This window comes from Papaver somniferum, unplaced genomic scaffold, assembly GCF_003573695.1.
Source record: "Papaver somniferum cultivar HN1 unplaced genomic scaffold, ASM357369v1 unplaced-scaffold_125, whole genome shotgun sequence".
Classification (NCBI taxonomy): Eukaryota; Viridiplantae; Streptophyta; class Magnoliopsida; order Ranunculales; family Papaveraceae; genus Papaver; species Papaver somniferum.
This window is the reverse complement of record NW_020621603.1, coordinates 11,311,523-11,339,406: the sequence shown is the minus strand read 5'-3', so window position 1 is coordinate 11,339,406 and position 27,884 is coordinate 11,311,523. Positions and strand designations below refer to the sequence as shown.

General features: G+C 37.2%; 2 protein-coding genes and 1 pseudogene across 2 annotated transcripts; 2 read left to right on the top strand and 1 right to left on the bottom strand.

Annotated features, from left to right (window-relative positions):
• The first annotated feature begins 179 nt into the window (after window positions 1–179).
• On the top strand, window positions 180–2,394 carry LOC113331470 (annotated as a pseudogene).
• On the bottom strand, window positions 2,280–6,330 carry LOC113331469 (protein CLP1 homolog). Its single transcript, XM_026578180.1, has 10 exons — window positions 5,847–6,330; window positions 5,191–5,259; window positions 4,951–5,046; window positions 4,428–4,669; window positions 4,126–4,264; window positions 3,895–3,951; window positions 3,557–3,691; window positions 3,101–3,336; window positions 2,614–2,658; window positions 2,280–2,539 (listed from the first exon to the last, which is right to left on the bottom strand). The coding sequence occupies exons 1-10, from the start codon at window positions 6,063–6,065 to the stop codon at window positions 2,452–2,454; spliced, it is 1,326 nt and encodes a 441-aa protein (XP_026433965.1). The 5' UTR covers window positions 6,066–6,330; the 3' UTR covers window positions 2,280–2,451.
• Window positions 6,331–24,762: 18,432 nt separating this feature from the next.
• On the top strand, window positions 24,763–25,575 carry LOC113331309 (uncharacterized mitochondrial protein AtMg00810-like). Its single transcript, XM_026578029.1, has one exon. It carries the CDS (start codon window positions 24,763–24,765, stop codon window positions 25,573–25,575), a length of 813 nt encoding a protein of 270 aa, XP_026433814.1.
• Window positions 25,576–27,884: the final 2,309 nt, after the last annotated feature.

The window sequence follows — 27,884 nt, the reverse complement described above, 5'->3', positions numbered from 1 at the left end:
ACCAATTCTGCAACCGTAAGCTAAAGCCGCTGCTTTCATCAAACATGTTACTCGCCGAGAATGTTGAAGTAATCTTCTAATTCACTTTTAATTATCTTCAAGTTTTTTTTAGTGAGTATACCTGATGATTGTTTTTTCATTAACTAGCGAGTGTACCTGATAATTCACGTTTAAAATTGTTGTGGTCGACCCCGCCAGGCCCAGATCTCAAACACTTATCTCCTATGGGACTGCAATCGGGGGTACATGTACTTGTGCCATGGTTTTGATTCATCAGCACAAGTATACACAAGGCCGTAATTGTTTTTACTTCAAAAGACAACGAGTTTCTTTGCATGGTCATTACACTTGGAACGTGTTCATGGAGAAACATAACGACTAAAACGTCTGAAATCTCACCACCACCTGGTACTTCTTCACCTTTTCCTAGTCGAATGGCAACTAGAGTTTCAAGATCGTTTCGTAAACCAGCCACCTTTTGCGGGGGCGATCTTCTCTGGAGGACGACTAGTGAAGTTGGTAACGATTGTAAGATGGAAATGTTGCTTTCGACCTCCACAGCGAGAAGATTCACTTACGTAAGAAGTGGTTGATGGGAAAACTCAGGCCTCTCCCCAGGTTTACAAGTTCTGTGTTTGATGGGTAGCATCTGTGATGCTAGGATTTTTCTAGAAGACATTACAGGTAGTAGTAGGAAGAATAGAGTCTACAATTTATCAATCCCCTCATCTCTCTTTCTTTCCAACTTCATCTTTTAACATTTCATAAATAAACATGGTTTTCCGAAAAGAATTTCAGATGTCTGGTTTCCTCTTCGTTTTCTTGTTTTTGGTTTTTATTGTTAGTACTAGTGGAAAGATAGGAGGATTATCTGCAGTAGGTAAGATTGACGATGATGGTTTTTCATCCATGTTGAAGAAATGAAATTTCCCTGCGGTTTTCAATTTTGGAGATTCAAACTCGGATATTGGAGGTCATTCAGCTGCATTTTATGCGATAGGTACTCCAAATGGAGAAACTTTCTTTGGAAAGCCGTCTGGAAAGGGCCTGCGATGGTCGTCTTATTGTTGATTTTCTGGGTGAGCAGTACTAGATCTCTTTTTAAGATTTGCTAATTTACTTAATGCAGTCAGATTTGCAATGCGTACTACACTAATGATATTTTGTTGCTGCATGCTAATGGTGATGGACGATTGCAATCTCGGTGGATGCTGCAGCTGAGGAATTGGGTTTAGCCTACTTAAGAGCATATCTGGACTCACTTGCATTGAGTAGTTTCAAAAATGGAGCCAATTTTGCGACCGGAGGATCACCTATTAGAAAAGACAAGGGTTATAGCCCATTTCATCTAGACGCCCAGATAGCTCAATTCCGACAATTTAAAGCTCGAACAATTGACATTGTTAACTCTACTCAACAGGAAAAAGGTCAGAATCAGTTGTACGGTTGTACCCTTTACATCATTTTGACATCTTTTATTATGAGCTTAGTCATTTTTGACATCTTTTGTTTTTGTAAAGCATTTTGGTTTAAGATTTGGTCTCCGATCTAGATTTTACAGCTTTAAAAATATTGCTCTATGTTTAGGTAAAGCGGATTTACCGAAACCAGAAGATTTCTCCAAGGCTTTATACACATTCGACATCGAACAAAACGATCTTCAGTTTGGTTTATCCACATCAGAAGGAGCACATGCTCCAATTCCTGTTATCCTTGATCAATTATTCGCCATAGCAGTACAGGTAGAAAGAAACTAGAATCATAGGCATTTGTTATTGACAACTTATACCATAGTTCTCTAATGTACTTATTATTTTTGTCGCAGCAACTTTACAGTGAAGGTGTTTTGGGTGCATAACACAGGACCTATTGGATGTTTACCTAGCAACAACAAATACTACTACGGCAAGGAGCCGTTGGACAAGAATGGGTGTGTAATATCTTTCAATGAGATAGCTCAAGAATTCAATAGGCAACTCAAGTCCAAGTTATCCCAACTCAAGGCCAACCTCACTGGTGCAGCCTTCACATATGTTGGTGCTTATACAGCTAAATACAACCTTATTAATTCGGCCAAGGATCAAGGTAAGAAGATTGTAAATCTTATAAACTTCATGTTGCTGGTTTGAAGTAGGTCAGTGATTAATCTTCAGGTAATTTCATGATGATGGTTGCAGGTTTTTCCTTAAAATACATTTTCAAGCTTATCTCTATGATCCTGTAGAATGTAGAGAATCAGAAGCAAAAAATTCTGCATTTTGAAGAAAAAATAAACAAGATTCAGATGAAGCAAGGTAGATTATCAAGAAATCAAACTTCATGCTGTATTTCTTCTCTACAAAGTTAAAAACTCTTCAGACAAAAACTAATAAATATCATAAGCAATTAACATTAGCAGTGGGTTCTAGAACTTAAAAGTACATCTGTAACAGCTAACTGTTATTAGAAACATCAAGTCTCAACCCATGTCAAAGATCCTACTATCAAAAATTTGCTTGGGAGATCCCCCGCTGCTGGAGCAAGGTATGTTATTTTCTTCCTGCAGAGACAATTAAAATTAGATCCAAGCATATTGAAGGGAGTAAGCCAACCCAGTGTCGGGTAGGATCATACCTTTGAACGTCAACGTCTGTGACGTAGATGAACCCTGCAACGTTACTGCATTCAATATAGTAAATTGTTAGCAGATTGAGAAAGAGCATGATTTGTTAACGACAAACTAAGGTGTGCCTTCCCTCGTGAACCATGTCCAAATTAGCAAGCCTATCGCTTTTAAAAACAGTGATATTGGAAATGAAAAACTTCGAAGAAAGCAAAAGACAATAATCTGCTTGGTCAGGTAGTCTTAGAAAAATGAGTACTTGGATATACTCCAATTTACAGCCAAAACATAAATATAAATCAGAGTCATTTATAGTTTATCCAGATGAACTTTCTAATAGGTTATCTTATACAAACTAGATGTGCACTTTAGCCAGTGAAAACTTGCTATACACTTGTCAACAACCATGGCAAAACATACGAGGAGAAAAACATAAAATCCTCAAACCACTTGAACTACAACATTGAATATGTGCAAGATGCAGTGAGCACAATTTACCTTGAGATAACTTCATCTGCTTCTTTAGCATATGAAATGGCAAGAACTAAATGTAGCAGGTCATGATTGATGTTGACGGGAACTAGTCTTGTAGGATCTGCTGTAGGCTCTGCACCAATGGGGAGAGCTGACCGCGGTGCCTGAGGTCCACCACCAATTCGATATACGGATAGATCACTAAAACTTGCAATATTGGAGTGTGGAGCAAGTTCATTTCCAATGCCGTAGAAGTATTCCTGGGAGAACCCCAAATCATTGTTAAATGTTAACAATGCTGCTACCATGTACAAAAACTAGAATGAACTCAGGAATCAGTCAGTACAAAAGGTTAATGACCACAAGGTTCTTTCTCTATCCAACACATCTGGAATAAAACACCCACCACGTAGTAAAGGTATTAATTACCATTCTAATCTCCCAACAATCAACTGTAAATTTAAGAAGTAGGAACTATACCCTTATCTTGTAGCTCCTGGATTTCTGCCGAAGCTTCGGATTTCGAGACACAACACCACCTGATTTTTGAAGTTTCACAACATCCACATTCGGCTTGTTCTTTAACACGTCCTTAAGCATGCTGCAAAGTTTTTCCTATGAGTTCACATATATGCAGATGCATTAGCATTAGGAGGTTTAATCAAAGCCATGGTAGTTCTTAAGTCTACAGTTACCCATAGGTTAGCGACTAATATAGAATTACTATACAGCAATATCGGCTCCAAAAACAAAATAACAATTGTTCTAGTAATATGAAAAGATTAATAGATAATCGAAGGAAACAAATGGAAATTTACCTGACCAATAACTAGAACAACAGTAACACTGAATGCGTCAATTGCTTGAAGAAGCAACTGCAACCAGCACAAGAAGGTAGAAAATATCAAATTCAAAAGATCATCACATACACAGAAAAAGTTTTATTTATATCCTTTTTTGTAGGGCCTAACGGCAGAGAAAGAACAAACATTATGCTCGAACCATCCAACGTGTAAAAGCCTAGGTTTCTGACTACAAAAGAGAAGTACCTCGTAACCGACACCTTCTACCCATCCCATGGTGTTAATAACCATGCCTGCAGCTCGAGCTTCGGAATTGCCAGTAAATTGCCTCTCGAGTGTCAGAGAAAGCTCCTTCACAAGCACTTTGTATAGTTCCACATTGACACTACAGAAGGAACATCAACATATCATTTAAGTTAAACCTTAAAACTTGAAAGAGAAGTCTGTCTGATATGACAACAAGTTGATGCAGATAATAAGTAACGCCCAATGTTAAAAGCAAAACAATCAAAAAACGAAAATAATAAGAGACTGAAAGTTTGTATTACCTTGGTGTTGTGTGGCCAAAATAGTGAACAAGGGGCATTTCAAGAGGAATTCCTTCAATGGGATCTATGGGCATTTCAACAGGGGTAGCAGCAATGCATCCAGGAATAGTTATAGCTCCCTGACCAATATCCAAGTCAACAAAAGTGGGTTTCCAACCTTGTTTAGCTGCCCAACTAAGCAGCATGCGCGACAAAGTACTCTTCCCAGAATCTGTGGGTCCTACAACCATCACCCTGGGGCCCTGAACCCCTAAAAATATCAAAAATTAAGCTTTTCAGAAACAACATGCATGATGGACATCTAAAGAACAGGGAAACATAGTTATCTTAGTATATAGCACTACACCAGTACCATTATCGGCAGTGGTTTATAATGTATACAAGCATGGAAACTATCTTTCAGATATTGGGATTCTGAGTGAATATTGTAGTAGAATCTTTTGTATACTTCCCATGTCATTTCCACACTCCGTACATACTTATGCAACAAAGACATCTAGTGTTCAAACGATGTTATAATTACCTGTGAAGAATCAGGGTTAGTGGTTGACGATGCTTTAGCACGCTTTCTTCGTCCCTCCAGTACAGCATGAACATTTATGTAGGTAATCATAGGCGTCTGAGTGAAAAGTTTCAAAAGGCATTACTTTTGGCAGGTGCTCACACAATAAAAAAATAAAAGTATTTAAGCATTCAATGAAATCCCCACAATTCCAGCTACGCAAATAGACAAGTACATGTAATATAAGTGTATTGTGTTTACCTCATCGGCAGTATAATCAGTTTCAGTAGTTCCATCAATCTCAAGGGTGGCACCATACCACGTAAAAACCTGATAATGCCAGGAAAATGTTATATCTTGAAACATCAACATTTCGTTACTGAATACAAGTAAAGCAAGGAGAACCTTAAAATAATTCGAATTCTAAAAATTTTGAGTATGGTTATCAAGGATCGCAGAGCAAAGTAAGTGGTGGAAATTTCCAAGCTGTGATTGTTTGGTACCCACTAGGTACCTTTTTGTAACTAGTATTTCCTAGTGATCTCAGTTCTCACTACTTGTCTTATTTCTTCCCAAAAATTAGCAGAAGTGACCTCAAAGAACAAATTAACATTGCAAACATTTTCCACAATTGTCAAATTCTTGCAGGTTTTCAGGTAAAAATGAAAAAACTTGTTTAGCTTAAACCCTAATCTATTTGAATAAAAATTGAAACTTGAAGTTATTAAATCTCACAGTATTTACGTCAAATGAGTTCCCTTGAATAAAAATTATATGGTGCCGAAAGTTCAGAAGAAAAAAAACACACGAAGGTTTTAGGATAAACCCTAATATACAAAATCCCAATTCTTCAAATATCCCACGACAAATAAAATCTATAAAAGAAAGGGGGGAAGTTAGAAAGTTAAGAAATTTACAGCGAATTTGAGTCTGGGATGAAATGTGAGCCAAATTTCTGGAGGTAATTCAGTTCCAAAAACTTCAGCAGTTCCAGAAACGAGTCTCAGGCGAAGAGGTGTTTCTCCTACTTCAATCCTGAACTCACACTCCTTCTCTAACTTCACTTGCCTTTTTGGCATTGAACCTCCTACTACTCCTTGATTTCCACCACCGCCTACACCTACTGCATAAGCCATCTATCCTCTCTGCACTCTGTCTCTCTCGTTCTCTCTCTATACTCCGTCTCTCTCGTTCTCCGGTTCAAAGTCCAGGGGAAAGCCACTTTTACAAAAGGAAAAGCCAACTTTGGGGTGGATTAGAAATAGATAACCGATAGGGGGAAACCAATGTGCTATATGATTGTAAATTCTCCCGTCGTCATGGAACAAAACACGACCAGTTCCAATACAATTTAAACATCAGCGCCAGAACATAAGAAAAAAAAAATCTTGCCTTGATCAACTTTTTGCATTCCCAAAGGGTGCACACGTGAATAGTGGTGAAGTTGAACTTTTCTATCAAAGATAAAATGAGAAAAATGAGATGGGTAGTTCATGTTTTTGAAGATTCAGCAATGAATAATTCTTCACATTTCTGTGGCAGATGGATGATTCTTATTAGACACTGTAAGTTTGTGTCTCAAGTCAACATTATTGTGTAGTTGACTTGACTATTATAATGTGTATGTGTGATTCACACAAGTGTTGTCCTGTAATTACACATTGAATGTTCTGTCTTAAATAGGCTTAGTATGAAAACAATGTAAGCTGTCCGACAATTTTATCAAGTGAAAACTATAAGGAGACCCATTCTTACACATTTTCCTATTGTGAAATCCACCCCCACAAAATCTCACGGGCGCACCCAAAATCGGCCAACAAATTATTCGCAGGTCCAGAATTTTCAAATTCGTTTATTTTCATTTTTATTTCCCAGTTTAGCCTCAGTTTCAGTTTCAGAGATTTAGGCGCAGAGATTTAGATTCAGAGATTCAGTTTCTGAGAGATTGAGAAGGAGATAAAATATGAGCGAGAGCTGAGAGATTGAACTATCGATAGCTGAGAAGGAGCTGATTGAGATATTCGATTTACTCAGAAAAGATAATTCAAGCTTTAGCCTCACTTGTTCTGATCAAGAGATTGATTATCGAGAATTTTCCTTGATTACCGAGATTCAATTTACTCAGCAAGCTTTAGCCTCACTTGTCCTTGATTACCGAGATTCAATTTACTCAGCAAAGCTTCAGGTTCGTTCGTTTTCATTCCAATCTTGATTCAGATTTTTGTTTAATCTTGATTCGATTCTATGTTTTAGTTTCTGTAAGACTAGGATCTATTATTTTAGGTTTTGGAAGCTTAATTTAGTTCTTCGAATCGTTTTTTAGATATTTTAAGCTTGTTTTTAAATTTTTGTTTATTATCTAGGTTTTGAATTTGTTACCATCAATATAAATCTTTTCGATTCAATTTTTTTGTTTCAATTTCATGTTCCGATGTTGATATACCAATTTACTAGGTTTTGCTTCTGTTCTGTTGGATCTTTTATTTGATTTGTTTTTCCATTTTATTTTTTGATTTGTTATTGATTTTCATATCATGTTAATTTCTCATTTGATTATCGTTAATGTAGATTGTTTGCTGTTGTTGATTTGATCTTTTAATTTTGAGTAAGAATTTTTGTGAAGCAATATGCAGGATAGATATGTTTGATTTTTTTTCTCTTTGTGTTTTGCAGGGTGAAAATGCATGTTGGTAGTGCACTAGCTGTAATTCACTACTTCAGTGAATTCTTAGCACATCATGTTAATGTCAACACAACTTTGGAGTCTTTGAAGACAGTCGTTTGCCAGAAGTAGACTCGTTTATTACCGCATCATGTCAGATTTTCCTTTAATGATGGAAGCAAGTTTGTGCGAGTTGATTCTGATATTCTGCTTCAGTGTTTTGTATCTCGTTGCCACTGTAAAGGTCAGAAAAGCTTTGATTTACTTGTCGAAGTTGGCTGTAATTCTTACAGAAGTCGTAGTAGGGCTTCAAGTAGTCGTGTAATAGAACCTGAACCCGAACAATCTATGGTGAATTTCCTTGAAGATGGTTATGTGCCTGTTAACAAGGTTCTTATGACTGAAGGTTGGGATAAATTACTTTGTGAAGTTGGTAAAGTGTTTTTTGGAGGTGTAGCAGAGGTACGTATTGCAGTAAAGAAGTACGAGTTAAAAGTTGGGTGTGTTCTTGTATATACTAAGAATGAACCTAACAGGTTTTATGCAAAATGCTCTAAAGAAAACTTCCCTTGGGAGTATAAGGTTTGTGTTGTTGATGTTGAAAACACGATGCTTAAGGTTAAGAAGTATGTTAGCAGTCATAGCTGTGGTGTTGGATGTGAAAGGCTTTTCCACAGGCTCAACAGTAAATTTGTTTCTAGTCTGATCAAGGATGAAATTAGAAGTGATCCAAGTTTCAAAGCTTCTGATTTGAAAAAGTTTTTTAAAACTAGCTACGGGATTAATGTGAAGTATTACCAAGCTTACAATGGAAGAGAGAAAGTGCATGAGGATATATTTGGCGATGAAGCCATGTCGTATTCGCATCTGTCATGTTATGTAGATTCCATTCGCAACACAAATCCTGGGAGTTGGATTGATTTTCAAGTTCAAATGGATGAACCTGAAGCGAACTAGGATAGTTCAGCTGAATTAGAAGATGAGGCACTTTCAAATAAGTTTGTGCGTCTTTTTATTGCTTTCGAGGCATGCATCCATGGTTACCGTTACCTTCACCCCATGGTTTATGTCGATGCTACCTTTCTTACAGGGACATATAGAGGATGCCTCATGGCTGCAACCGCTATCAATGCTGAAAATGGTAATTTTTTTGATAATGTATCCTTTTTATATATGTGCATAATGTCTCATGCATTATTTATTTTTGCTTCATAATGTCTTACGCATTATTGTTTTCACTTTTCTGGTTATGCATCGTTTCTGTTTAGATGCATAAGACATTATACATTTTTTTGTTTTAGCTGCATAATGTCTTATGCATTATGGTTTTCACTTATTGATTTTATGCATCCTTTTTATGCACATGCATAATGTCTTATGCATCATTTAGTTTAGATGCATAAGACATTATGCATTATTTGTTTTCACTTTTCTGGTTATGCATCATTTCTGTTTAGATGCATAAGACATTACACATTTTTTGTTTTACCTGCATAATGTCTTATGCATCATTTAGTTTAGATGCATGGGCCATTATGCATTTTTTTAGCTGCACATACTTCATGTAGACGCTGGCTTGATTTTATATTTTTTTCTGTGCAGGGTTCTTTCCACTAGCCATGGCCTTAGTACCTGGTGAAGATAATGATAACTGGGAATGGTTCATGATGAATTTGAGTAATGTTCTTGATCATGATCAAAGGCCAATCACATTTTTATTTGATCGTGCAGAAGGATTAAAGAGAGCAATTCCATTTTACTTTCCTGGAGCCTTCCATAGTTTCTGCTATTATCATCTTAAGATGAACTTACCTATTAATGCATATGACGAAAGGTATGGTGTCGTTGTTGATTCATTTCAAGCTGTTGTGTATGCTCTTAGTCCCGAAGGTTTCCAAACTGCCATCGCTACTATTAGGGGTCTTGGTTGTGGTTGGGTTGCAGACTATATTGAAGATATTCCTCTAGAGAAGTGGTCAAATGCCTTTTTCCAGGGTTGTAAGTATGGTAGGACATCTTCTACTTTTGTTGAATCCTTCAATAGTTGGATGAAGGTACACAAGAAGCTCTCTGCAAATGCTCTTCAGGATCAGATAAGGAAGGGTGTGATGAGTATGATGTCAGAAATGCGGAATACTGGTAATAGTTTCATAACAATTCTCACACCGAAGAATGAAAATAAGATGACGGCTTTTATTGATGAGGGTTTAACCTGGATGGTTATACAGTCTGATACTCATGTTTATGAAGTGGAGGGAGGGGAGAGTTCTCATAGTGTTAACCTTGAGGCAAGGACATGTACCTGTCAGAGGTGGCGCGTCTATGGGTTTCCATGTTTTCATGCTTTCGCATCGATAACAATGCATGGTTCTAATCCATATGATTTTGTTGAACCTTATTTCACTACTTCATACTTCAATAATGCCTACAGCCATGCAATTCATCCTATTCCGAACTATAACAGGCCTGAAGTTTATGAAGGTAATGATATTATCGATGTACCTGATGTTAGGAGGCCGCCAGGGAGACCACAAGCTAATAGGCATTTGAGCAGATATGAGAAGCTGCTCAGGAGAGTTATGCGCTGTGGTAATTGTTTTGAGCTTGGTCATCATAACAAGCAAACATGTGTGAATCCTACCTGTTACAAGAAGCCTTCGAAGCAGCCGAAGCAGCCTAAGGGAAGTTAAAGGAGAGCAATTATCTTGTTTGTTTCTTCAGACTATTACTTTTATGTTTGAACCTTATTCATTTTTCTTTCATTAGTTTCTGTATTAGTTTTTATGAACAAGTACTTTTTCTTTACTTAGTTTCTTTTTTGTATTGGTTTTATGAAAAAATACTTTTTTTTTCACTATGTGTTTTTCTGCTTTTATCAAATAATGTTTTCATTTTTATTTTTAAATGCATAATGGATTATGCATTAGTTTTTGATGATGCATAACGTGTTATGCATTATGTTTGAAGATGCATACTCTCTTATGCATTCTTTTTTGAAGATGCACAATCTGTTATGCATTTATTCTTTTAAAGATGGCTGCATAACGAGTCATTCAATTGTGGTTCCTTCATGCATCTGCATCTGCATAACAAGTCATTCGTCTGCATAACAAGTCATGCACATTTATTTTATTCTGCATAACATGTTATTTCAGGGTTTTTTGTTGCATAACATGTGCTTTTTTGTTGCATAACATGATATTTAGATGTTTATATGTAACATGTTGTTCCTTCATTTTCCTTGTAAGATTTATATCATGTTATGTTTATAATCGGGGGTGGAGGGGGCAGCGCCCCCTCGTTATCATAGTACAGTTAAATGAAATAAGATTGCAGCAAATACAAGCACTGAAACAAGCATTGAAATAACATAATATATATATATATAAACATCGACAAGATATAAGTTGTTCAGACAAGATTCATACCAACACATTACACATAAATACTGACTGAAGCAAGATATAAGTTTTCTGATCTTCATAGTAATGTAACAAGATATACCAACACATTACACTACTTACGAGTTAATAATGACCGACTGAAGTTAAGCTTTACATATTACACACCACTGAAGGTTTTCGATTCATATCAATAGATACCTATCAAGCCACAATATCATCTATTGCATCCCAGTAGTATTCATTGGCATCTATGGCCCAACTGTTACCAGTATCTGTCAGCATTTTCAATGCCAAACTTAGTCTCTTCTTGTTGGCTTTCGTTATTGCTTCTTCTATTGTCAACTCTTCCCATTTCTGTTGGCCATTTGACTTCATCTTCATCTTCATATAGTAGCAGAAAAATATGAGGCAGTCGGGGTAAGAACCTTTTTCATGGACCTTGGGCACAAGAATATCCCTGTATACAAGTTTCTCTCTCTTTATATCCACGACATCTGCTGAGAGTCCCAGTTTGTCATATCTTTGGATCAAATAAGGCATACAAGAATTTGTCATCTGGAGTGCTTGATGATTGCATTTAACTTTATAGCCCGAAAGACTGTTGAAGAAGTTCCACTCACCCTCAGAGAAGTCATACTCTAACATTGTCCAATGTGTACCAGCAGGGTTTTCCTTTGTGATATAGTTCATTGGAATGAACATTTTCTCGACTACAATAGGTAGATTTAAGATGAATCGTTCAACATACTTGGCAATCCCATATTTGTCCTTGTTTCTAACAAAGTACTGCACAACAAATGTAGTAAACAATGTTGAATAACTTATTGTGCAGAAGTAACAATGTAGGTATCACAGGTTATGCAGTAAAACAATGATGAATAATTTTTCATGCAGAAAAAGTAGTTGTTATGTAGTTGAAGTAAATGGGTGTAACAGTTATTTAACTTACCCAAGCATCTGGCCTCATGAATGCCGCCTCAGCATACCTTTGTTGATAACTCACTAGATCCTTCTCAATTTTTCGCTTACGGAACAATATATAACTGTAGAAGCTTATTACATGTTCTTCCAGGTATTGATTGTTCAGCAGTTGTGTTATTACATCTCCGTGAATCCAAATATCCCATAGGTACGGGTCTTCATTTGATTCTCCTTCTCTGAGAAACCAAGCCGAATTGCTGCAGAAGACACAATAAAATTTTCTTTTTTAAGTGACAATCAAAGAAATGCATAACAAATATAACAACATTTTTTAAATGCATAACCTGTGATGCAGCGAGTCTAAACAATGCATAACTAGTCATGCATTCAATATTAGAACTGGATAAGATGTCATGCATTGATTTGTTAAGGTGCATAACTTATTATGCATTCATATTTTTAAAAACTGACAATCAAATGTACCCACAAACTGTGATAAACTGTTATGCATTGAAATATGAGAAGCATAATCTGTTATGCATTGATTTTTTATAAAGCAAAACTTGTTATGCATTTAAATTTAAGAAGCATGACCTGTAATGCATCGATTTTTTTAACAAGCATAAAAGTAGTTTGATGTACTCATAGGATGTTGGCATGCTTAAAGTATCTCTGCAGTACTTCCATGGAGGATGTTTCTAATGTATCTTTGTAATATAAAAAGCATTCCATTGTTTCCAGCGGTGGTAATTTTGTGAACGGCCCTTTTGCAGAAGTACGAGGATTAACTTCTTCAACTTCATTATCTACAGGCTTGTGTATTTTCTTTGGCTGCTTCCCTAGGTAACAATCATTGAGGAGTACACTGGTTGTTCTCTCATCACCTGCTGTCCTCTTCTTGATTCTTTTTACCTTGCTTCCCATTTCCACTAGGTTCTCATCTTTTTGTTCCTGCTTCCCATCCTCTTTTGCCTGGTTGACTTTTCCCTTCACTACTGACTTTTTCTTCAATGGTGACCTCTTCGAAAATTCTGTTTTTGGTACAAACTCCCCTCCTACTTCTTCTTCCTAGAGATTCATGTAAACAAAACGTGTTAGATATAAACAGTTTATTATGAAATTGAGTAAATAGTTTATTAAACAGCAAAACAACAATATAGTAAATATTTTATAGTTGATTAAAAATAATAAGTAGTACATAGTTGATTCGACATTAATAAAAATATCATATAAAGATGTTATGTTGCTTTTCTAAGAGTTTCAAAATACAAAATATTTTTATTTTTAGGTAACAGGTTTTGTGTATTTATCTCTATCTCAGCATCTTCATTATAGCCTTTTTCTTTTTCAGCATCTTGTGTGGCACCAGGAGTTAAAGGATTCTCAACCACCATCTCCTTCTCTGCATCAACAACCATCTCAACAGATACTTGTTGTGGCTTTTCAGCCACTGGATCTTCTGTTTGTTGCGGTTCTTCAGCTTGATGTTGTGGTATCTCAACAGCGGGTTGTTGCAGATTTTCAGCTTGCTGTTGTGGTTCACCAGCATCATCTTTAGTTGCAGCAGCAAGTTGTGATAAATGTGGGCACTACATATTCTTCTGATTTCTTCTGAGTTTATGGAAGAATTTCACCATCACCACCGGCTAAAAAGTCTCTTTCCTGTGCTTCAAGTCTTTCTTGTGTTGTTGCTATATTGGGTGTTGTCTCCAATTCAACTTGAGTTTCTGTTTCCTTGTCGTCGCTGGAGAGATTAACAGCTTTTTCCATGTCCATGAAGGTGAAGACTGGATACCTTGACTAGCCGTTTGGTCTTGGCTATCGAGTCTGATAACTTCTGGCACTGATTCTTGTGTAGGTGGTTCAATTGAAGATACCAGTTCAACAAGAGTCTCATTCCTTGGCAAGTTTTGGCTCAGTGGGTTGCTTGGCTCAGCTGATGATACATTGACACTAGGTCCACCTGACGACTCCTCCTGTACTTCTATGTCACGTAATTATACAACTTTTCATTGAAGTATACTCCACTCTGTCTATTCCTCTCCTGAGTCTGCTTCATGTCTTTCAGTTTTTCTTCAATGATCTGCAACCTTGCTTCAGCACTATCGGGGGGACACGTTTCTTATTCAATGATCTTTATCGCATCCAGAAATGCTTCTTCATAATTGTCCCTGCTCTTCAAGATTCATTGCGACGAGATCATATATCTCTTTCCTTTTTCTTGGTTTTCTTGGTTCACAGAGTTCCATCTCCATTGCACTGTACTCATCTCTAAATTTCTCATTATACTGCAACATGATTAATGACACTCATCAAAGGAATGCATAACAAATGTCACAATATTTTTTATATGCATAACCTGTGATGCAGCTAGTCTAAACAATGCGTAACTAGTCATGCATTTAATATTGGAACCGGATAATATGTCATGCATTGATTTGTTAAGGTGCATAACTTATTATGCATTTAAAAACACAACCCTTCTTAACTTCTTTTCAATATTGAAAAATGCATAACCGGTCATGCATTCATATATTGGGCTGCATAACATGTTATGCATTGATTTATTAAGGTGCATAACTTATTATGCAGTTATCATTTTTGCTAACGTAACTTATTATGCATTCATTTTTAAGGAATTTAGAGATACTGTATAAATCATGAAATGTTCACAAACAGGTACCTCTAAGAATGTAATATTTTTCTTGAGCATTGCTTTCTTCATTGCTGCCAAGTCCCACTTCGCAGCTCTCGGTGTAGCAGTTGAACTGACCCTGACGATGTCGGATGATATCTCATCTATGTTAGAATGCTCAGCCAACCAAAACTGCAAAAAATAATAACTAATAAGATATTCTGTAATTTTTATTGACAGATATTATGAAAGTAAAAAAAACCTAACTCACAAGAGAATATATAGTGCAACCACTGCAATTCCTGATATGAAGATTGTCTCTTTTGACAGTCTTGATGCTCTCCATCAGGTGTTCATGAATAAGATCAGGAAAAGAGACAGAGTCCACGGTTTCCAAATCCTTAACCAAACCAACATACAAGACGTCTAAATTGTCTCCACTTGAACGACAAAAGAACAAGACGACTAGCATGTAAAGGCAGATAAGGCAGACAACTTCCTCTTCATGACCTTTCTTATCAAGTTTTTCCAACACCAGCCTTTCAATATCATCTATCCACACCTTTGTTACTCGTGCTTTGGGATCTGTGCTGATAAATCCTGGCATTGTTTTGAATGGGAATTGCTTGACGAGGGAAAGTGACTGAGTCAACTCTATCTCTGCCTTTAAAGTCAGAATATCATTTCCTATGTCTCCTTTAATTCTTGGAATCAGAAATGTAACAGCAAGCTCACTAGACGTTGATGCTATGGACTTGTTTTCAGACAACTTGAATGAATGTTGATTCAAATCTTCATGGTCATATGATAGAAAGACTTCATCCATCAGCTTTTTTCTCTTACCATCCAAGTATGCCATGTTTGCAGCATATAACCAGTTATAGAACTTCCTAAACACACACACACACATTCATCATGTTAGCCTGTAACGGATTCAAACCACCTATGTCTTTTATCTTACCAAACAAGTGACCTACCCTTAGGAAACCTGCTCTATAAGTACCTCCTTGAACTGCAGATTTGGTTTTAGGTTTAACTGCATAAACAAAAGAACAAAAAAAATGCATTTTAGAACTGTTATTTTAGAACAACAAAGGAATGCATAACAAATATAACAACATTTTTTATATGCATAACCTGTGATGCAGCAAGTCTAAACAATGCATAACTAGTCATGCATTTAATATTCGAACTGGATAATATGTCATGCATTGATTTGTTAAGGTTCATAACTTATTATGCATTCATATTTTTAAATAAGTTATGCACCTTAACATTTTTAGAACTGCATAACCACACATGCCTCTTTCTCAGGCATCTGCATAAACCATTATGCACATCTTTTACCATGCATAATATGTCATGCACTACTAGTTAATACTACATAAACAAACAGTTGACTGCATAATATATTCTGCATATTTTTAAGAAGGCACAATATGTTATGCATTTGTTTTTTTAACAAGCATAATGTGTTTTACATACAAACAAGCAGGTAAATGATAAGAGAAGTTTATTAACTGATGCATAACAGGAACAGGAAGGAATTCAATGCACCTTATTTATGGACAACACATTGCTTATTAGATTCTTCTTCTTCTTCCTCTTCACTCTCGGATCTTTCGATTTGCTTCTTCTTCATCCTTTTCAGGTCTTTCGATTGTTTGGGTTCATGTCTTTTTCTTTTCTTCTGGTGATCAACAGCTTGCCTCACTGAAACAGACCAAATCATATTGAAACAAATCAATGACACCAATTAAACAATATATCACACAGAATATACCACAAGCAAATCTTACCATCTTCGGCATCACTTGTATTATCATCCTCATTATCTGCATCATCACCCAATACTTCCTTTGGTGCGGCTTTCTTTGCTTTCTTTTTTCCCTTAGTAGCTTTTTCAGGCCTAGGTGAACTAGGTGATACTTGAGGTGACACCTGATCTTTTAATCTCTGCGACTTCCTTGACGGGGTTGCTTCAGGATCTTTTCAACACACAAATAAATAAGCTATTTAAGTTATGCAGTAACTTTGGTAAGCAGAACCTGTTATGCATCTGCATAACACATTATGCACATTTTTCTACAAAATTTTGTTATGCAGATGAATCACAGACAAACGAAGGAACGTAAATCCATACCCGCGACTTTTCTTTTCTTCTTCGCAACGTCGTGTTTTTCCTTGGTTCTTGTCTCCTTTTGTTGCTGGTCACCAGCAGTCTCCCGTTTTTTCTCTTCTACGTTATCATCATTAGCAGGTAAAAATGATGTTAAAATTTAAAAAGATGAAAATTAAAAAGCAGCACTTAAAAATGGGTGTTATGCGGTGTTTTTTTTTGTAAGCATAACCTGTCATGCATCTGCATAACAAGTTACAAACATTAATTTGATGTTGCATACCCTGTCATGCATCTGCAGAACAAGTTATGTAGATTTATTTTATGCAGAATCACACATGAGAACTAGTTATGCGTTCCATAGACTTTCTTACTCTTCTTCAGAGCATCTCCCTTTGCTTTAATTTTCATCTCCTTCAGTGCTTTGACACTATCAGTTTCTTCTTGTTCATCTTCAACATCAACAGGTAAAATCACATTGAGGAGAAAATTATGTTAAAATCGAAGAAGAATAAAGTGATAACTCAAAACAAATTACGGGTATTCAGGATGAAACTCTCACCAGAAACAGTTTTCTTTTTAGGTTTACTCTTTTTTCTGGTTCATCATCGGCAATTACTATAACAAAATCAAACACTAACAGATGAAGCTGATGATAAATCTCACCGGGTTTTTCTGTTTCTTCGACTTCATTTTTCCTTCGGTTTTCCCTTCTTCATCTGAAGCATCAAGAACAAAAATTAATATCGAAAAAAAAATCAAATGTACTGAATGCATGCAAGAATAAGATCGATTAAACTAGTTTTAGTACCTAATTTCTTCTCTTTTGATTTATGAAGACGTGTTTTTGTTGGTGTTCATCCATTTTGGTTCTACTGAATTCTAGGGTTAAGTTTTTTTAGAGTTTGAAATTGATTTTTAGGGTTTGATCAACTTCAATCATTGGTTTTAAATGATTTATTTGTTTGAATGATGTAAAAGAAAATCTTTGCAGAACTGTTACAGTGTTTATGGAGGAATAGGAATAGAGAAAGAAACTGGTGAGAAACGGATGAGGAATAAATGAGAAGAAGAGAAAAGAAACGGGTGAGAGGAATAAATGTTCTGACCGTTTTCGGGAGTTAATAGAACTGCCCAGAACCACTGAAGGGTAATTGAGGAACTCTGCACGTTTTTAATAATTTTAAATAATGTTGGGTGCTACTGTAGGGAAAAGTAACTGTGGGCCTGGCGGTAAGAAAAAAAAATTTCTGGGCCTGCGCCTAATTTTCCCTTTTATCAATAATATCAATTAATCTCTTTCTCATGGTATCATTCGGTTTGATCCAGGGAATCTGAGTTTTTCAGCAATCTTTTCTGCTTCAACAATATTTTACAATAATCTTTCACTACAGTTCTTTCAATCAAATTTAACAACCTTTTACAATAACTTTTTCGATTCAATTTTTCAATATCTTTCAAGAACACGATTTAGGGTTCTTTGTAACTGTTCAGCAATCTTTCACAATCTATGATTGTTTACACAAGACGAATAAGTATGGGTACTACTTCCGCTGCTAATGAAGGTAATTTTACTATTCCTTTTACAAATATTGGGAATTTTGTTTCAGAAAAATTGGATTCCAATAATTTTCTTATATGGCGAGATCAATTCGAGTTTATTCTATATTCTACATCTTTGTATGGGTATGTTAATGGAGAAGAGGTAGAACCAGAAAAAGAAATTTTGATTAATGGAGTAAATTCTTTGAACCCTAAGTGGGTATACTGGAAGAAGGCGGATTCTTACGTAATGAGTTGTTTGAAGGCAACTTTCACTCCTTATGTGTTTGCTGATGTATTGGGTTTATCCACAGCTCCACAAATTTGGTCTTATATAGAAGTTAGCTTCAAGAGTCAGTTCATGGGTCACAAGAGTATGTTACGAAATAAATTACATGGCTGCAAAAAGGGTAATTCTACTATTCTTATTTATCTTCATATTATTAAAAGAATTGATGATTCTTTTGCTGCAATATGGGAGGAGGTTTGTGAATCAGATTTAGTCATGTATGTGCTGAATGGATTAGGAAGGGAGTATGATAATTTTGTGATTTCTGCACAAAATAGAGAAGTTCCTTTTATTTAGTCATGTATTCTTCTGCCTTTTATTCAAGAAATGGTAATAATAATAATAATAATGGTAATAAATGCCCTGTTGATGCTGTTGTTGCAGTTCAGAGACCACCTACATATCCTGCTGATGTTCTTGATGCAGTCCAGAAGCCACTACCTGATGCAGTCCAGAAGCCATTGCCCGTTGATGCTCTCTTTTCTGCTGTTAGCACAGATTATGTTGTGAAGCCAATGCAGGTACATGCTGTTGATGCAGCTGTTGTTGGTTCGGTTTCAGCTGGGTCAACTGAACAGTCAGCTGAACCGGCGCTGGCTGGCGCAGTTCTTTCTTCCAATGTCCAAGCTGATTTGTGTGAAGATGGAAGCCTCAATGTAGAATTATTAAACCAGGTGCTGTTGAGACAGATTGCCACCACAGTAAGTATTCCGGCACCCTGCAGTCTAACTTTTTCTCGCATCCTAAAATCATCTCTGGACTCCGTGATTGCGGATCCAGTGAGCATTGCGGCCTGGGTTCGTTTGTTGTTGCTGCCCACCTGTACTTTAAACTTATTTGTGCCTAACAGTTCCAGAGAGAAACGATCCGGGTGTCGAAAAAAGATGCAAATTGCGTCTATAAAAAATGCCTTGATGATTTGGAGAGAGCCTGCGGGATGTACCACTTTGGTTCGACAGCTACTAGGTCGGACCAAGACTCCCCCGAAACAGCAACAACCGAGTAAGAAGAGCAGTAAAAAGCTGATTGCTTGTAGGCGGAAAATGATTTATGGCCATTACACAGCGGCTGTTCGCATTCTTTCGTCCAGTGGTGTGGCTCCTCCAACTCCGGACACATTATTCGAACTTCAGCAAAAACATCCTCCTGCTGGACTGCCTCTGATACCACCGGAAGACATCTCGACACCAGACTTACGTGTTATTCCCAAAGATGTCCTTCTTGCCCTCAAAAGCTTCCCTAAAGGTACCTCGTGTGGGCGAGATGGCCTCAGGGCTCAACATTTGTTGGATGCTATGAGTGGAGACGGTGCTGCCGTTGCTGAGGAGTTATTGTCGTCTATTACCGGTGTTGTTAACCTATGGCTCTCGGGTAAGTTCCCTTCCATTCTGGGTGAGTTCGTAGCTAGTGCGCCCCTAACTCCATTACTCAAGCCTGGCGGCGGTCTGAGACCAATTGCAGTCGGTACCATTTGGCGTAGACTTTGCTCGAAATTGGCTGCCACGTCTGTCACAAAGGATATGACCGAATACCTAGCTTATCAGTATGGTGTTGGTATTCCTTGTGGTGGGGAAGGTATTTTGCACTCTGCGAATAGGTTATTGGAGCTAATGGGTGCCGACCACACCCGGTATATGTTGTTGTTAGACTTCACAAATGCTTTCAATCTTGTCGACCGTTCCACTATAATTAAGGAGGTGAGAACCCATTGTCCAAGCATCTCTTATTGGGTCGAGTTTTGCTATGCGAAACCAGCTAGGCTGTATTATAAATATCATGTTCTCTCTTCTGCCATGGGTGTTCAACAGGGTGATCCCCTTGGTCCTCTTTTATTTGCTTTGGTTCTTCATCCTCTTGCCGAGAAGATTGCTACTAATTGTACTTTATACTTCCATGATTGGTACTTATATGACGGCACTATTGCGGGTGATACTATGGAAGTGTCTAAAGCTCTTAAAATTCTCCAGAAAGATGGACATAGCTCTGGTTTACACTTGAACATCGCGAAGACGGAACTGTTTTGGCCATCTTATGATCCGAGACGAGATTTGGACAATGTCTTTCCTACCAATATTGGCAGACCAGCGGGTGGTGTTACACTTCTTGGTGGACCGGTCAGCTTGGATATGGAGTTTTGCAGCAACATTGTTCGGGGTCGGGTGGATAAAACCTTGCAGCTTATGAATAATATTCAAGAACTACAAGACCCCCAAAGTGAGTTGTTGCTTTTGCGTAGTTGCACTGGTGTCTCAAGGTTATATTTCGCTCTTCGCACCACCTGCCCCGAGGCACTCCAGGTTGCAGGGTCTCGCTTTGATGACCACCTTATGCAGTATCTGCACCGGCTTGTGGTTGGAGATGGGGCTGGTTTTGGTTTGATTCAATAACGATTAGCCACCCTTCCAATAAAATATGGTGGTTTTGGCGTACTCACTATGCAGGATACTATGAAGTACTGTTACTTAGCATCTCCGGGTCAGACTCAACACTTACAGAATTCAATTCTGAAGTTTCCAGCAACAACTTAACTGTCTCAAGGTTTTCAACACGCGATACAAGGCTTTACCCAAGCTTGTGGTCTATCCTTATCCGATTTCAACATCAATGACGCTGCCCTCCATTTCATGAAGTCTCTGGCAGTTATCTACTTCGGTGTTGTCAAGGAAAAGGTACCCTCTTGCTTCTCGTTATCTACGCGTGAATCCACCATTTGGCAATGTAATAGGGAAGAGCATGCAATGGATTTTCTTAAGTCTATCCCTATTCCAGGGCTTAACCAAGTTGTTGGGCATAGACACTTCAGTTCTGTCCTACAATATCGTTTAGGGATACCTCTCTTTGAGAAGGATAGCAAATGTGCATGTTGTGGTAAACATATGGATATTTTTGGAGATCATGCTATTCATTGTGCTAGTTAGGTAGGGCTTAAATTTAGACATGACATGGCCAAAGATGTCTTAGCGGATATATGTTACAAAGAAGGGGTTGTGGCTAGGAAAGAGGTGTCTCTAGGGCTTATTTCAGCAGACAACAAGGAACTTCGGCCGGCGGATATCATGGTCTATAACTGGAAAAATGGCAGAGATGTGTGTATGGATGTCACCGGGGTTTCTCCTTTTACTAGTGCTAGGACTCGCAACTTTATACCAGGGTCTGCTATTTCTGCAGCCATCACTCGCAAGAACAATAAGTACCTGGACAAGTGCACTTCACTCGGCTATGGTTTTGGGGTTCTAGCCTTTACCACTTTCGGGGAGCTTAGTCCTGATTTAACATCCTTTTTAAAGAGATTGAGAAATTGTATGGCTAGACATGATGCTAATTTTAAGATAGGCAATTCTCTTTTTCACAGACTAGGAATAGTTATTCAAAAAGGTGTTGGTGCCCAGCTTGTTGCTAGGTTACCCGCCTTCCCCTGTAATACTGATTTTGATTCATAATAAAAGCCTTCGTGGCCCCTTTTATAAAAAAATAAAAATGATAATAATAATAATAATAATAAAATGCCCTGAGTGGTTCAATAATAATAATAATAATAATAAAACGGGCCCCTAGCTCAGCTGGTCATCCCCGTTTCTCAAAGTTTAATGCGCTCCAGGAGGTCCCAGGTTCGAGTTCCCAATGGCGTAATATTACAGGAATTAACATGGAAGGTAGTGTTAGTTTGCCCCCCTTGTGACACAATCTTAGCCCCCCCTCCCGCCGTTTCGGCTCTCTTGGCTAGGTTACCCATGAGGCTCGCTGGTAGGTTAGCACAACAACCTGTTCAATTAATGTAATAGTATGTCGTTGGAGCTTAGCTTGTTAGGCTTCCAACTAGTTTCATGTAATAATATATATCCAATAATATAATAAAAATAAAAAATAATAATAATAAAACGGGCCCCTAGCTCAGCTGGTCATCCCCGTTTCCCAAAGTTTAATGCGCTCCAGGAGGTCCCAGGTTCGAGTCCCCAATGGCGTAATATTGCAGGAATTAACATGGAAGGTAGTGATAGTTTTCCCCCCTTGTGAAACAATCTCAGCCCCCCCTCCCGCCGTTTCGGCTCCCTTGGTTAGGTTACCCATGAGGCTCGCTGGTAGGTTAGCACAGCAACCTGTTCAATTAATGTAATAGTATGTCATTGGAGCTTAGCTTGTTAGGCTTCCAACTAGTTTCATGTAATAATATCTATCCAATAATTTAAAAAAAAATAATAATAATAATAACGGGCCCCTAGCTCAGCTGGTCATCCCCGTTCCCCAAAGTTTAATGCGCTCCAGGAGGTCACAGGTTCGAGTCCTCAATGGCGTAATATTGTAGGAATTAACATGGAAGGTAGTGTTAGTTTTCCCACCTTGTGACACAATCTCATCCCCCCCTCCCGCCGTTTAGGCTCCCTTGTCTAGGTTACCCATGAGGCTCGTTGGTAGATTAGCACAACAACCTGTTCAATTAATGTAATAGTATGTCGTTGGAGCTTAGCTTGTTAGGCTTCCAACTAGTTTCATGTAATAATATCCATCCAATAATATAATAAAATTTTATAATAATAATAATAATAATAATATTTCTTAGTTTTATTTCTTAAGAGGTTGAGCAACTGCCTAGTTAGTCACGATGATAATAATATTAATAATAATAAAATGCCATGAGTGGCTCTTTCAATAATAATAATAATAATAATAATAATAATGGTAATGGATTTGGGAGAGGCAAGAGTAAAAATTCAAGAGGTGGTAATTCTTATAATGGTAAGAACACTCAAAGTTCAAATTGGAAATTCAGTGGTAATGGTGAAGCTACTTCTTCTGGTACTGCTAATGGTAAGAGAGATTTCTTTCAAATTGAATGTTAGATATGCCGAAAAAGGGGTCATTATGCTAGTAGGTGTCATTTCAGATACTATCCACCGCCAACTTCTTCAGTGAATAATTCTGCACATGTGGCACAACAACAACAACAACAGCATTCTTTTACTACCATAGTGAAGATCTGAATTTTTCAGCACCATCAACATCTGAGACTCCACAATGGCTAGCATATTCTGGTTCCACAACATACATGACTGGTAATGAGGGAGTTCTACAACATACTTCTTCTTATAAAGGGAAGGACACAGTTCAAGTTAGCAATGGTAAGTCTCTACAGATTACTTCTACCGGAACATCTATTATTCAAGCACCTAAAACTAGTTTTAGGCTTAACACAGCTCTTTTAGTTCCAGACATGAAACATAATTTACTCTCAGTGGCTAAATTTACCAGAGATAATTCATGCTACTTTAAGCTTTTTCCTTATGGTTATGAAATTAGGGACTTGGCATCTGATGTTTTGCTTGCTAGAGGAACTGTAGTTAACAATTTGTATCCACTTAATAATTCTTTCATATCATATCAACTTCCCATTTACTTATATGCTTCTTTGAATGCTCCTTCTCAAATTTGGCATGATAGGTTAGGTCATCCATCAAGTGCTATTATTCACAAATTGCATTCTTCAAAACAGATTTTTTTAACTTCTCCTCTCTCTTCATCTTTGTGTCATCCTTGTCAATTGGACAAAAGTAAAAAAGCTTCCTTTTTCATTATATTCTTCTCATGAACAAAAACCTTTATCTTTAATACATTGTGATGTTTGGGGTCCAACAATTCCTTCTTTAAATGGATATAGGTATTACATTGTTTTCACTGATGATTTCAGTAGATTTCATTGAATATATCCGATGGAACTTAAAACAGATGCTACTCAGTGTTTTACTCATTTCAACTAAGATACTTTCTTTTCAAGTTGATGGTGCAGCAGAACTTGTTAAGGGAATTTTCAAAACCATTTTAGAAAAGAGTGGCATTCATATAAGAATTTCATGTCCTAAAACACCAGAACAGAATGGTCTTGCTGAGAGAAAGCATAGACACATTACTGAAATGGGAAACACTCTTTTATTTAATGCATTCATATGAGAACCAGTTGTTAAAAGTACTATTGTGAGAGTTTTTTTGTGTATGGCTATCTTTCTTAATTGGCAAATTAGACAATTAGACGTAAGCAATGCCTTTCTTCATGGCTATTTGGATGAAGCTGTTTATATGTCCCAGCAACGGGGTTTTACTAATCCAGACTTTCCTCCTAATTATGTTTGTCTCCTTAAGAAGAACTTATATGGGTTGAAACAGGCTCCTAGAGCATGGTTTCATAGATTCAGTACTTTTCTTTGCTCTAATGGGTTTAAAAAATCAATATCTGACAATTCCATGTTTGTATTTACTTACAACTAAGAAATGCTTGTCCTACTGCTTTATGTGGATGATATTTTGTTAACTGGTACTTCTTCTATTGTGATTGATGCACTGATTATTTCACTCAAGAAAGAATTTTCCATGAAGGAGTTAGGAGAATTGGGATATTTCTTGGATATTGAAGCTGTTAGAGACTTAGATTCAATTTTATTGACACAAAAGAAGTACACTTTAAAATTGCTCACAAAAGATAATATGCTTGACTGTAGGCCTTGTGATACACCTATTGTGAAGGGTGCTAGAGTTTCCATTCATGATGGTAATAAATTAGAAGATGCTAGTGAATACAGAACAATTGTTGGCAGTTTGCAATATTTAACAACTACCAGGCCAGATATTTGTTTTGGAGTAAACTATGTTTCACAGTTTATGCATTATCCAACTGATGTTCATATGCAGTTAGTTAAAAGAATACTAAGATATTTGAAAGGGACACTTGGTTTAGGAATTAAATTAAGGAGAGATGGTTTACAAGATTTGAGAGCTTACACTGATTCAGATTGGACAGGTTGTCCAGATACACGAAGGTCAACTTCATGTTATGCTGTTTTTCTTGGTAAAAATTTAATATCATGGTCATCTAAGAAGCAACCCACAGTATCAAAGTCATCAGTTGAGGTTGGGTACAAATGTTTGTCAGTTGCTTCAGCAGAGTTAAAATGGCTTTCAAATTTGGTTTCTGAGTTACATGTATCAATATCTAAACCAACAATTCTTTTGTGTGACAATACTAGTGCTTCATCCTTAGCATCTAATCATGTTTTCCATGCTAGGACAAAGCACATAGAGATATAGTATCATACTATTCGAGAGTTGGTGGAGCAGGGTTTTGTTCAACTTCAACATGTGCCAAGTGAAGAGCAGGTTGCTGATATCTTTATAAAAGGAATTTGTGCTCCTACTTTCTCTAGACTGTTGAAGAGTTTAATGGACTTTACAAGCCTAGCAGTTTTCAGATTTTTCTCGGTGTTATTTTCAGTTTATTAGACACTGTATGTTTTTGTCTCAAGTCAACATTACTCTGTTCAAACTGTTTTTGTGCCCATAACAGTTTGAGGGGGTGTATTATACACTGTAAGTTTGTGTCTCAAGTCAACATTATTCTGTAGTTGACTTGACTATTATAATGTGTTTGTGTGATTCACACAAGTGTTGTCCTGTAATTACACATTGAATGTTCTGCCTTAAATAGGCTAGTATGAAAACAATGTAAGCTGTCTGAAAATTTTATCAATAATATCAATTAATCTCTTTCTCAATTCTTGTATTCATCATCTTCCGAAGATTAAATCAAGGGTTTTAAATTTGCACATATCATGAGCAACTGCGGCAAAATTAGATTGAAACGAAGTCAAACGAGAAAGAAAGAGAAAAAGATGAACACCTCATTTGGTGCATTTAGAGTTTCACAAAATTAAATATGGAAATCATTGATCATTGAGCATGATCACACACATATATCTAATGGAAGGAATTAAGTCTATATACGTGACAACAGTCCCGTTATTTTGTTTTCATTTTGCTGTTGCACATTGGATCTAGCTTCAGTGCATCTACTGTCTCACATAAACTTCGCTAAGATTTCATTTTGTTGTCAAATCAGTATCAATGTCTCTTCAACCAGCATAGGAGTCCCAAACACACCATAGGGAGACCTATTATTGTCAAAGGAAAGTTTTTTCTAAATCCACCTAAAAATCTGCTTTCCCTTTAGTAAAAGTGGCTTTCCCCCTAACAATTACCATATTTTCGCCTGCTTGGACCGTCTGAGCCTGCCTGTATTCAAGTTCGTTACGCACCTGACCTGGTTATTGCCATTCCATGGGACCAGTCGTGGATTCGACCATGGAATATGAGCAATTGTAATTAGGAATAATTAACTTTTTGGCTCTATACTAGGAGAGCAAGCTGTCTAGGAGCATTAATTATCCCGATATGAGCTTGTCGGTAAGTCATATCCTTTATATAGTCAGGGTAAACTCGTTGTTTGTTCCTGAAGACGTTATCACTCTATACTAGCAGAGCAAGCTGTCTAGGAGCCGTCCCTCTCGTTATACTATATAGAATTAATCACTGAAAGTTTTTAGTACTCATGAGATATACCGTTGTCCAGTCATGAGACTACATATCTACATGTACTCTGAGAGAAAGTACTCTCCGTTGAGAATTCGATGAGAGACCCGTGTCTCGATACTCACGTCTGATTGCTGGATCAGAGCTTCGTATAATTATAAGTTTATGATTTTATCCTTTGTCGAGAACCCACCATCTACACTGTGGAGCTAGCTTGATAAGCTTGCCTAAGACAAAATCTATTGCTTCACCTGTCTTCACTTTGAGTATAGCCTCCTTGAACTTCTAGTTGGTAACCTGCCTGAATGGCTTGTAATATTTCTTCTTCCTCTGCTGCAAAATCAATGATGGTTTGATGCATTTCCTTGGCCCATGTCAGTGCTAGATGAGATCCTCTGCCTGCTCTGTTGAAACCAGTTGTAATGTCTTTGATGTTCCTTGCTCCCACACATTGACCTGCGAAAGACATTACCATAAAAACATGGTTAGTATAAGATGATAAATCACTATTAGCCATGTTATTGTTTATTTCCAAGATGTGTATGCTAATAGTGATTCCAAAATTTCCTCTATTGTTTCTGATCAGACTTCTAAGTCTTAGGTTCCGATCATTGGAATTTTCTTGGTAGTAGAGATTATTTAGAATATGCCCTGGGTTGTGATTCACTCTAGTGAAGGTACATAGATGTTGAGTGATCTTCAGAGCAGTAGCAGCAGCAGCAGTAGGGATTATGTTTCTGAAGACCCAATCACATCTAGTTTTTTATATGAACCAACAGATAATAGCAAAAGTAGCATTCCAGCTAGCAAAAGGATTGTCAGAGTGAAACCAATTGTTGAACAAGTCATGGAAGGAACTGTATGCAGAAAAAAGTTGATGATTCTCCCCAAAGAGTTTTGCCCAAACATCAGAGGCAGCTGGGAAAACCAATAGAACATAAGTGGTGTCTTCAGGAGCATTCTTGCAGAAGGTGCAAATAGGATCAATGTAGTTCAAGATGCTAGCTGATTTGGCATTGGTTGGGAGAATG

Bases quoted from the DNA above. Each gene is read 5' to 3' on its own strand.
- LOC113331469 (XM_026578180.1), bottom strand. From the start codon at position 6,065: ATGGCTTATGCAGTAGGTGTAGGCGGTGGTGGAAATCAAGGAGTAGTA. The intron at 3,952-4,125 runs GTACTTCTCTTT...TGCTGGTTGCAG, and splicing joins TAGAAGGTGTCGGTTACGAG to TTGCTTCTTCAAGCAATTGA. The intron at 3,337-3,556 runs GTATAGTTCCTA...GGGTTCTCCCAG, and splicing joins CCAGGAGCTACAAGATAAGG to GAATACTTCTACGGCATTGG.
- LOC113331309 (XM_026578029.1), top strand. From the start codon at position 24,763: ATGCTTGTCCTACTGCTTTATGTGGATGATATTTTGTTAACTGGTACT.